At 33.0% G+C, this 12,052-nt stretch overlaps 1 protein-coding gene across 2 annotated transcripts in view; it reads left to right on the forward strand.

The window, feature by feature from the left end:
• The window catches only part of CHD1 (chromodomain helicase DNA binding protein 1), a 71,497-nt gene that overhangs the window by 20,266 nt on the left and 39,179 nt on the right, over positions 1-12,052 (forward strand). For both annotated transcript variants that reach the window (XM_040622045.1, XM_040622046.1), the window contains exons 3-10: positions 4,461-4,662; positions 5,636-5,743; positions 6,548-6,612; positions 8,561-8,710; positions 8,849-9,120; positions 10,437-10,662; positions 11,255-11,355; positions 11,578-11,756. In XM_040622045.1, coding sequence (XP_040477979.1) covers positions 4,461-4,662; positions 5,636-5,743; positions 6,548-6,612; positions 8,561-8,710; positions 8,849-9,120; positions 10,437-10,662; positions 11,255-11,355; positions 11,578-11,756 — 1,303 coding nt within the window. The remainder of the gene's footprint in view (positions 1-4,460; positions 4,663-5,635; positions 5,744-6,547; positions 6,613-8,560; positions 8,711-8,848; positions 9,121-10,436; positions 10,663-11,254; positions 11,356-11,577; positions 11,757-12,052) is intronic.

Genomic DNA, 12,052 nt, shown 5'->3' on the forward strand with positions numbered 1-12,052 from the left:
AGAACAAACTGATGGTTACCAGAAGTGGGGTGTGTGGGGGATGGGTTAAATAGGTGATAGGGATTAAGGAGTGCGCCTCTTGTGATGAGTACCTGGTGATGTTTGGACGTGTTGAATCACTATATTGTACACCTGAAACTAATATTACACTGTATGTTAAATAACTGGAATTTAAATAAAAACTTAAAAAAAAAGAGACTTAAAAAAAAGTGCTTCAAGTGCAGTATGTGAACCTTATTTGGATTTCTATTCAGTCAGTCGAAGAAACGAAATCATGTGACTAAAGAGATAAACTAAACTAGATATTTAATATTATTTAATGTGTAATTTCATAATAAAATTCAGAAGTAAGTGGTATTTTAAAGATGCTGGTATTGTGGACATTTAAAAATAGTGTTGGTTTCTTTTTATTTGTAATACTTAAGTATTTGTGGATAAAATTTCAAAATGCCTGAAATTGTGTGTGTTTGGGAAGCTGGATTATTTGAAACAAGATTGGTAAGAGTTGATAATTGTGAAGCTGGTTTTTAGATATATGGTAATTCATTATATTGCTCTCTTGTTTATATTTGAAGTTAAATGTAAAAACAAGGCTGAAAAGAGACTTTAATTTGAATTGCTGTTTTATATTTTAAATGTTGTATTCCTATTTAATTTACCTTCAGAAAACAATTTAATTTTATCAAAGTGCCTATAAACTTATGGTGAGTTTTGTTTTGTAAATTGAGAAAGGTGAGGAAAAGAATACAGTGTTTCTATTAATCTACCACTTTATTGTTAATGTGTTAGTGGGATTTAATATAATTATTAAGGGTACCTCTTAAGTAAACTCTTAAGTGGCTTATGTTGTATAGAAGATAATTGGTATTGGTTGTTACATAAATAAATAAAATGTTAGTGGGAGTTCAGCAATGTTTTTTGTAAGCAAATTATATTTGTGAATTTTATACAAGAATTGAACCCATATATATCTTCGATTTGTTTATGCGTACATCCATCCACGCATCAAACATATTGAGCTCTTCATTTGGTGTTCAACATAAAAAGGACAGCAAGTAAAAATCCCAGCACTCTAGAAACATACAGTAGAATATGAAAGGTAGGATATCACAAACACTAAAGAAAACAATACTGCAGTGTTCATTACATAGTGTACTACTCACAGCCACGGTAGTGGTATGTACATAATGTTTTGGAAGTGCCGAGGAAGGATACCTAATTTAAGGTTGAATTGAGAATAATGGAGTCAGGAGAGAGTGTTGGAGAAATGCCTCTGAGATGAGGCTCAAGTAGGGATTAAACAGCGTGGGGGGGGTGAGGGGGGAGTACTTGAGCAAAAGCAGGAAGTGGAAAGAGAAACTGGCTCTCAGAATTACAAGTAGTTTTTGCCATTGCTAGAACTAAGGATTTAAGTGGGAAACTGGCTGGAAATAGGCTGGCAAACACAAATTCCTGAAAGCCCTTATAGGTGTTTTACACTTTGTTATAGAAACACTGAAGACTTATAAAAAAGAAAGTTAGGCCATGCCCAGGTTTTTATTCTGGAAGGAGCAGTTACAGCAGTGGGATGAAATAATTACTTTAATAAGGAGAGGTTTTTCAACATTTTAGCTTAAAATTTTATGTCTGAAATAGATTTTCCCCCCTGAACCTGTGTCTATTTTTCTTAAATTTTTTAAGATTTTCTTTTTTAAAAAATTATGTAAAACTTTTACATGTTTTGAACCTGAGGACTCGTTTCAAGCCTTGTTCCCTCTAATCTTCCCTCTGTCCCTCTCTCTGTAGATAACCATTTTTAACAATTGTTGGTTTATGCTGCCATTCGTTATTGCTATTTTAAAAATATAGGCTAGTATGTATATTTTTTCCCTTATACAAAGGAAGCACAAACATTGTTTTGTATCTTGTTTTTTTGTTTTTTACTTAACTATATTCTGGAGATTGTTCTATGGCAATACGTAAAATATTTCTTACTTAATCTTTGTATATTCTTAATCCTACTAAGAACAACTAAATAAAATAAATACTTTATACTTCCAGTACATAAGGTAAAGACATTCTGTAATAGGTCTGTGTCATTACAGTAACTTAGATTCAGGCTGTTTGCTTTTATCTCCAGCCGGAACTACTCCAACCTAAAGAATATGAAGGGAAAGCTTCCTTTTGTTTAGAATTTTAATTTATTAACAAAGAATTTTGACTAGCCATTTCATCTGGAATGACTAATCAAGACATAATCAAGAACATAGGCCTATGATAGCTCCCCAAATTCATTCGTCCTTATCTGTTTTTTGAGTTCTACTGAGCACCCTCACTTGTGTAAAGTTCCGTGGTTACGAACTCTGGAAATAATAAATGGTATCCTCAAAAAGCTTACAAGCAATTTTCCTTTTCTATCAATTGCACGCTTTTCTCACCCTAATTACTCTATTAGACTTGGTTATATGCAGTGCTCCCCATACACCTAGATCAGTTATCTAAAAAATAGTGCAGAACAACATTTATTGGTTGACATGACTGTCTCTCCGGATACCAGGTTAGAGGTTTTTTAATGGTAAGGATTTTGTATGCTTTCGGTCTTGCCCAGTGCGGAATACATGATACTGTCAGTAAAGTTTATTGAGTAAATGAAAGTGGGTTAAATGAGAAATAAAATTGTATGTGAGGAAAAATACCTTCTCAATATTCATGCTGAAATCTCTCTGGAGGGACCCCAGTAAAATACGGTAGGTAGGGTTCATTTATTTATTACAAGGCACTGTACTGTTTTTATATCTGCGAACCATGTGACCAATGGTTAAAAATTGTGGCAAAAATGATCGTGGGGTGCCTGGGTGGCTCATTTGGTTAAGCATCTGTCTCTTGATTTTGGCTCAAGTCATGATCTCAGCGTCAAGAGATTGAGCCCCTAGTTGGGCTCCGTGCTCATGGGGAGTCTGGTTAAAGATTCTCTTTCCATTTTCCTTTGCTCCTCCTCTCACTTGGATGCATGCTCTCTTTCTCTCTGTAAAATAAATAAATCTTAAAAAAAAAGTGATCTTGATATCATAGACTTTAAAAGGCAAATTTTTGCTGTTTCTGTGAAAATTTTATTCTACTCGATTCCCAGACTTTAAAAATATACATATGTTTGCATTTTAAGCATTTTAATTTGTATCTAACTTTTGGAATCAAAAGTCTTCTTTCAAACTTTTATGTCTGTGTTTCCATGTGAATACTAAACTCCTTGCTGTAGAAAAGGAGAAATTTTATAAATACTTTTAATATTGCAGTCTATTTCCTTAGAGTAATACCTCCATCTGGTGGTATTTCTGAAAATTACAGCAGAGGACATGAAGCTTGAGTTTACCTTTGTATACCTAAACTACATTACCTGTTGTTTGTGATACAGCTAGGTGAAATTACATCAAAAGCTGAGTCGTATGTGTGTATAAAGAATTTAATGCCCTAGTTTTCAACAGTTCAGATGTAAACACTATGTGAACAAATGGCCTTGGGAATAATAGTAATTCATACAATCACCTGTTTAGGCCAGACAATTTCTAGGCTACTTTGGATTGAAAATTAGTAATGGGAAAAAAGGTGGTTTCTCAGTGAACTGTTAATTGTTTTCATATGTGATATACAGAGGTTAGGAAAGATTGTGAGAATTTATTATTATTTCAGATTTATTACTGGAACCTTGACAAATTCAGTGATACTTTCAAAGAAGCAATTACTAATTTTATCTTTTAGTAAATTGTATTTTATCATAGCTTAGTTTTATTTTTTATTTTTTAAATTTTTTAAAAAAATTTTATTTATTAGAGTGCGAGCACGAGTTGGGGGGGGAGAGGAGCAGAGGGAGAGGGAGAAGCAGGCTCCCCCCCCCCAGCAGGGAGCCCAATGTGGGGCTCAATCCCCAAGATCCCAGGATCATGACCCAAGCTAAAGGTAGACGCTTATCCGACTGAGCCACCCAGGCACTCCTTTTCATAGCTTAATTTTAATAAATTACTTTCCCCCAGGATGGTAGAACACAGATACAGTTTAAAAACAAGTACAAGCTACAATTTTTTTTCTACCTAAAACTGTGAGAATTTTCAGCACATTAATCCTTTTCTTCACACGATTTCTACTTTAGATTTCCTATAGCTAAATAGCCTTCTAAGGGTAGGGACTATGGCTTCAATTTCTTGTTTTCCCAAGTTTCTAGCTCAGGATTCTGTGTTTGATAGATTTTGCTTATTATCTTGGAGGAAGATTGTGATCTGATTGCTAATGTTTTCGCCAAAACTGTACTAAATCTATCAAGTAAGTCATTTATTATAGATTAACATTAATTCTTTTTTCTGTTTGGCTATGAAGTGTTGAAATACAAAATAAACAAGGCTTAATGGTTTGGGGTTTTCTGCTGACTTTTAAGGAAAATTAAATTCCTAGTAAATTTTGTTTGAAATATGTTTATTTTCAAATTGTAGCCAGTCGGATGATGATTCTGGGTCAGCCTCAGGCTCGGGATCTGGTTCAAGTTCTGGAAGCAGTAGTGATGGAAGCAGTAGCCAGTCAGGTAGCAGTGACTCTGAATCTGGATCTGAATCCGGCAGTCAGTCAGAGTCGGAATCAGACACATCCCGAGAAAACAAAGTCCAAGCAAAACCACCGAAAGTTGATGGAGCTGAGGTAATAAAGTATCCTGAAAGATAGATTTCTTGTACTACTTGGGGAGAATTTATAACATTGGTTTATAGCATTCTTAATCTAGCTTTTAGAAAACATTAATTTTAAACATTAAAATTTACTTTCTTAAACTTGTAGTTAAACGTATGTGGACTTGATTGGCTTGGAAGAGAAGCAGTCAAGCAAGTACAAAATAAACACTTTCTAAGGCAGAAACTAAGTTTCATAAATATTCATTGTCTCATAGATAAAAATTAAAGGCTTTGTGAGGTCTTTCTGTTAGAGTATCTGATCTCTGCTTTCAGTATCTTTAAAGGGGATACTTAATTGCTAATAGCAGAAGAATCTAAAACTTTCTTCCTTGAAGATACTTGGTAGAGTAGGGTAAGGGTCATTCTGTTTGAAAAAAGCTACTACAAGATTTACTAAAACCTATCTATAACTCATAATAGAATACAGTAGTGTTAGAGTACCAGTCATGATAAGATCTTTGAGCCAGAATGTACATCAACACACAGCTTCTGTCATGGAGCAAATCTTACTGTCTAATAAATAAATAAAAATAAAAGTCAGTTGAACTGAAACTATACTTAGTGACATAGTTGATGTGCATTCTGACTCAAGCTGTTCATCTTTACCTCACATCAGTTAAAAAACCAGGCATCCACTTTTCAAGTAGCACTGGTGTCACGTATTGTCACTTTGTTTTTTGACAATAATATTCAACACCAAAGAATATATTGATTAATATTGTTTATGAAACTCAGCACACCGTAAAATTTTTATATGCGACTGAAGCTCAAAATTTTATTTTAATTGCCATAATATTGTATTACACATGATGTGAGTACAGAAAAGAGTCTTAACTTATTATTTGGAGGTAGTGATGATGTTGGTACTGCTGTTTACTAAATTAACTAACCTTTTTTCGGTTTTTTCAAAATTTCATCTTTCACTGGCTATATTTCTATTGCAGTTTTGGAAATCGAGCCCTAGTATTCTGGCCGTTCAGAGATCTGCAATGCTCAAGAAGCAGCAGCAGCAGCAGCAGCAGCAAGCTTCATCTAATAGTGGATCAGAGGAGGTGCGTTTTCATTATGGAATCTGTTATTTAAAAAATGGACATGCCCAATCATTTAACTAGGTGTAGGTATTTATGAAGTTATTAGAAACAGTAAGTGTTTTGAAAGGATGAGGAAATAACTGCGTTTAAGTATGTGTATCAAGAGCCTTGAAATATCGTATGATATTATCCAATAATAATACTTTTAGGGATTAGTCCAAAATAAGCAACAGACACGTGTGTGCGTTTGCTCATCACAGCAAAACTACAGATAAACTAAATGTGAATACTATGAAAACATATGTAGACAAACATGTCTATTAAGTCATTTGTATGGAATATGAATAAGTCACAAGATCTTTTTAAAAGAATACGCTGTAGCTTTAAACGGTATAGTTCTTGTGCATACATAAGTACACCAGCATGTTTGTTTGCGCAGAAACATTCAGAAAGAACTATATCAAAAATTGTCTAATGGGGCAGAAAAATATTAAATAAAAATTTGAACATACCAGCAATTACGATTCCTTTTTGAGGCCATGGTAGGCAACAATAATGGTTTCTAGATGGTAGGTTTTAAGGTGTTATACAAAATGCTGACATTGTGATATTAATCTAATTTCAATGGCTATATTACAAATTTGTAATAAAGATATTATTAATTACTTTCTGTACTAATGCTACAAATATAACAACATGGGAACACAGCTTTACAGTTAGCATTATTAGCAAAGTGAATGTTAAAAGTATGACAAGCAAAAATTTGATACCATGGTGAAATCCTAATCACTAATAACATTAACATTGTTTTTCTTTTTTGTGTAGGATTCCTCCAGCAGTGAAGATTCTGATGACTCATCAAATGAGGTCAAAAGGAAAAAGCATAAAGAGTATGTCATTTTGTTCAACCAGTCACTTTCATATCAGGAAGACCTTATTGATGTTGTGTTTCTTTCTGATGAAAAATTGTCAGAAGTATACTTTTATAAATTCTTGGTTCATGCCATCTTATTAGGTTAATTTAAACTATTAATCTTTAATATTTATCTTTCTGTGAGGACTTGAGGTGTTTGTGCCACTTGTTTATCTTTTATAACCCCTCTCTCCTATGTATTTTAAAACTCCAGAGATCTGCTTGGTCATAATATCAGAAAATCTTAATGACTTGGGAATACTATGTAGAAGTGTAGGCACCAGTGGAATTTTGGTATTTATGTTAATAGTTAGCTTACTGTTCATCTGCACATGAAATTTAGTTTGTCTGTAGAACCATTTAGAAACTCACTATAATTTCCTAAACATCTTGACCCAGAAAGCGTTTAAGAGTACTTCAGATTCTCAGTTCATTTATTTAGATGGTTTGGATTTTTTTTCTCATTTTGTCAAAAATATTATTCTATTGTCTTAGGTCTTATTTTTCTACTTGTCTTGGATATTCTGCAGTTTCAGTTTGGTGTGTCTAGTTTTGGATTTGTTATTTATTCCACTTTATTCACTCAATTTATTTATCTTTAATGTGAAGATTTCCCTTTGTTACTAGTTTCTGAAAATTCAGTCATTTTGTCTCTCTGGACATTTTCTTATCCTGTAAATCTCTCTGGTACTACTATTAATGTGTATCAGTCGTATTGGATTCTATCTATTATATATATCTACTGGATCATCCATCTTCATAGATCTTACCGTATCATGTTTTATATCCCTTTATTTCTATGCTACATCCTCGTTAATTTTCTCAGATGTCTTCTAGTTTATGAAGTACATTTTCAACTACTGTTTCTCATCAGCTGTATAAACTCTTCCCCTGAGTTAGTAATTTGTAAGCTTAGCAGAGGTGCAGCCATAGTAATATTTTTAAAATCTAATGATTTGGGATGATGGGTAAGCTTGGTTAGATACAAAAATCATTAAATTTTGTATTATAAAAATATGAATTGGAGACACTTTCATATATTCTACCTATTGCTGCTTCTAATGTGCAAACTCTAAAAAGATATTAAGATAAAAAAAATTGCTCCTCATTTTTTATCATAAACCGGATTTTAGCATATGTGCTTGCTTATGTAACTCTTGACATAGTTATGATTGACACAAGAGATACAGAGGAGTGGAGTAGAAGCAGTAGTTGTGAGAGAGGATATGGTGTGTATGTGTAAGAATTTAATATGTATCTTCCATTTGAAGTTTATATTACAGCAGAATATTAACATGTGCATCCAGTAATTTTTCTCCACATGTATATTAGAATTAAATAGACTGAGTAAACTAAAAATAGCAATAAAGGTAAGGTAATCATTAACTGTTGGTTAAAATGGACTGATTTTTTTTTATATATATTTTTCTATACTGTATTTTAGGCTTCTTAATGAACATGTACTACTTTAAAAATCAGTTTCAGACTGTGTATTTTTAAAAATCACAGTCTCCAGAAAATTAAAATGAAAGGGGTTAGAATCTTTTTTTTTTTTTTTTTTTTGAGAGGGCCGGTATAATTATGTAAGATTTTCAAAATTAAACCCTGTGATTCTTTAAATAGCGTACTATGTTTTCATCCACAGTGATAATCAGAATAACGTTTCCTTATTTGCCATTCATTGAGGTATAACTAAATGATTAACAAGACTCTGGAGTTATAGGAGAATCTGTGAAGACTATTTTCCAGCATTTTTTTACTCTGCTCACATTTTAATGTGTTGGTGTGGGTAAAAGCAACAAATTTTTTTTATAGTAACTGAAATGTAGTTTAGTTTGATTTTTTTTTTTTGTACTTTTATCAGAGATAAAATTTGCTATACAATGTAAGGATAAACAAACATGCTTTATATATTCTATATACAGTGAAGATTGGCAAATGTCTGGGTCAGGATCTCCATCTCAATCTGGTTCAGATTCAGAATCTGAAGAAGAAAGAGATAAAAGCAGTTGTGATGAAACAGAATCTGATTATGAGCCAAAAAACAAAGTTAAAAGCAGAAAACCTCAAAATAGGTAAGTATAGCATGTTCTCAATTTGAAGCTGAAAATTGTTGGTTACAGAAGGTATTCTTTTTGTACATAGTGTCTCTCATCTTGTTTTATGTGCTAGTGTTTCTAAAACACCTCTGTCCCCTGGTCTTCGCTACCTAGATCTAAGGCAAAAAATGGGAAGAAAATTCTTGGACAAAAAAAGAGACAGATTGATTCATCTGAGGAGGAAGATGATGAAGAAGATTATGATAATGATAAAAGAAGTTCTCGTCGCCAAGCAACTGTCAATGTTAGCTATAAAGAAGATGAAGAAATGAAAACAGATTCTGATGATCTACTGGAAGTCTGTGGAGAAGATGTTCCTCAACCTGAGGAAGAGGAATTCGAAACAATAGAACGATTTATGGATTGTCGAATTGGGAGAAAAGGAGGTATTTTCTTAAAAAACATATTTATTGTTTGGTTGCTTCAGTAATATTTACTAGTAAATAAAGTATTTCTTGAAGTTATTTCAGTTTTGAAAGTGAAGAGGTGGCTTTTCATCTGTTGTACTTATTTGTTATAAAATGTACTTTGCTTAGCCTGAGTATTTTCTACCCGCGGAATAATCCACTTCACTTCACTTCATTTATTGCAGATAATTAGAAAAAATTTTAAACTACGTTTTTGAACTTTTCTGTTGTCATGCGTAAATAATGGTTGTTATTTAGGTACTTCCAATTTCACAAATAGTTTGGTTAATTTTAAATGTTTTTTCTTTCATCTCAAATCTGTAGGTTATTTTTAGTTATCTTGATATGCATTTTTTTTCAGTTTTATCGAGATAAGACATACAGTGTTGAGTAAATTTTAAAAATTTACATATATTGCAAAATGTGTACCACAATAAGTTTAGTTTATGTTTATCCATCATCTCATATAAAGAAGAAGAAAAAAAGAAATTTTTTTTCCTTATGATAACTTCTAAAATCTACTCTGAGTAGCTTTCGAATATACCATACAGCAGTATTAACTGTGGTCATTATGTTGTACATTACATCCCCAATACTTATCTTACAACTGGACGTTTGTATGCGTCTACATTATTACCCCCCCACACACATCTGCCAGCTGCCTCGGGTAACTACAGATCTGACCTCTTTTCCTATGAGGTTTTTGTTTGTTTTAGATTCCATATGTCAGTGAGATCATACGGTATTTGTCTTTCTCTGTCTCACTTATCTTACTTAGTGTAATACCCTCAGTGTTCATCCACATTGTTGCAAATAGCAGGATTTCCTTCTATTTGTGGCTCAGTAGTATTCCATTCTATATGTGTACCCTATTTTCTTTATCTGTTGATGGGATACTTAGGTTGTTTCCATGTCTTGGCTATTGTAAATAATGCTGCATGGAACCATGAGGGTACAGATACCTCCAACATAATGATTTTGGAGTTTTTAAAGATGATATTTCATTATTTTATTTCCAGTTATCAGGCAGCCAGTCATTGGTTATTGTAAATTGCTGTATAATCTTAGGTGTGCCACTGTCCTTGTTTTTTCTAATTTTAAAACTGAGGGGATTAAATTAGATAATCCTTCCATTCTAAAATAAGTTTCTTTTATGTATGTGCAATACAGTTTTCCTTGATTGTTTACTTATTTAAAAGCGCATATATTTTTCTATTCATATTTTTGAATTTTTGAGTTGAAGGAAACAATCTTATAACAGAATTACATGGAATGTATTGTGTTTTCTTTTTCAGCTACTGGTGCTACTACAACCATCTATGCAGTTGAAGCAGATGGTGACCCAAATGCAGGATTTGAAAAAAATAAGGAACCAGGCGAGATCCAATATTTAATTAAATGGAAAGGATGGTCCCATATTCACAATACTTGGGAGACAGAAGAAACCCTTAAGCAGCAGAATGTTAGAGGAATGAAAAAATTGGATAATTATAAGAAAAAAGATCAGGAAACAAAAAGATGGTAAATACGTTTTATATTACACTTAATTTTTTAACAGTTCAGAGATGATTACTAAGCTTTTTGTTAATAAGGAATACATAGTCAAGAGTCCAGTAACCTAAGGGGCGCCTGGGTGGCTCTGTTGGTTAAGTGTCTGCCTTCAGCTCAGGGCTGATCCGAGGGTCCTGGGATTGAGTCCTGCATTAGGCTCCCTGCTCAGCGGGGACCCTGCTTCTCCCTCTCCCACTCCTCCTGTTTGTGCTCGTTCTCTCTGTCAAATAAATAAATAAAATCTTTAAAAAAAAATCGAATAACCTAAAATAACTATTTGTAGACTTAAATTGTATTTGAAGGTAAAACTTTTTTGAAATAGCCATATCTAAACGTCTCCTTAATGATAGTCATGTAGAGTGTGTCTCATATATTATAAATTATACATTTTAAAAATTAAAAATTAATGATGCTTCACTTTATTTCTATTTCAGTTTCTTCATTATTCAGCTGACTCACGTGATAAGTTGCAAATGGGAGATTTTGTGCTACAGATAGTATTTGGGGGAATGGTTATTTAGGGGAGATTTTGAAGTCTATTTCTGGATTAATAATCTTTCAGGTTGAAAAATGCTTCTCCAGAAGATGTGGAGTATTATAACTGTCAGCAAGAACTTACGGATGATCTACACAAACAGTATCAAATAGTGGAGCGAATAATTGGTTAGTAATAAATGATTCTCACTGAACTTTTATCTTTCCATGCTTGATCTGAAAAAATTTAAATTTACTGCTTACACATCAAATACAGTAGTTTAGTCTTACTGTAAATAGGGTATTGTAAGCCAGATAACTAATTTTTCTTGTGTAGTTTTTTACCAAAGATTAGTCCTCAGATAAGATTCAACGTGAAAATAAATGAATGATATCTTATTTATCTCACAGCTCATTCCAATCAGAAGTCAGCAGCTGGTTATCCTGATTACTATTGCAAATGGCAGGGCCTTCCATACTCAGAGTGCAGCTGGGAGGATGGAGCTCTAATTTCCAAAAAGTTTCAAGCATGCATAGATGAGTATTTTAGCAGGAATCAATCAAAAACCACTCCTTTTAAAGATTGCAAAGTGAGTATTGTTTGAAATTTTTAATTACTGAAAATAGTATTTACACATCATAAATATTACAAGCCCAAATAGAGAGTTGGATCCTGATTTCAGATACGCTAACAGAGAGAACTGATTGGTTGAAAGGTCTTAGAGGAAAGGATGTTCTGATGATTGCTATGTGGTCTTAGATGTGGTGCTGTCTTTTAGTTTTGGTGAGTGAAACTGTCAGGAAGATGATAAATTGGTGGTGGTAGTTGTGTGAGGAGCGTCTTGGGGAGACCAAATAGGGGAAATTCCTTGGAAAATAGGTATAT

The sequence above is a fragment of the Ursus maritimus genome, unplaced genomic scaffold (genome assembly GCF_017311325.1).
Source record: "Ursus maritimus isolate PB19 unplaced genomic scaffold, ASM1731132v1 scaffold_5, whole genome shotgun sequence".
Taxonomy (NCBI): domain Eukaryota; kingdom Metazoa; phylum Chordata; class Mammalia; order Carnivora; family Ursidae; genus Ursus; species Ursus maritimus.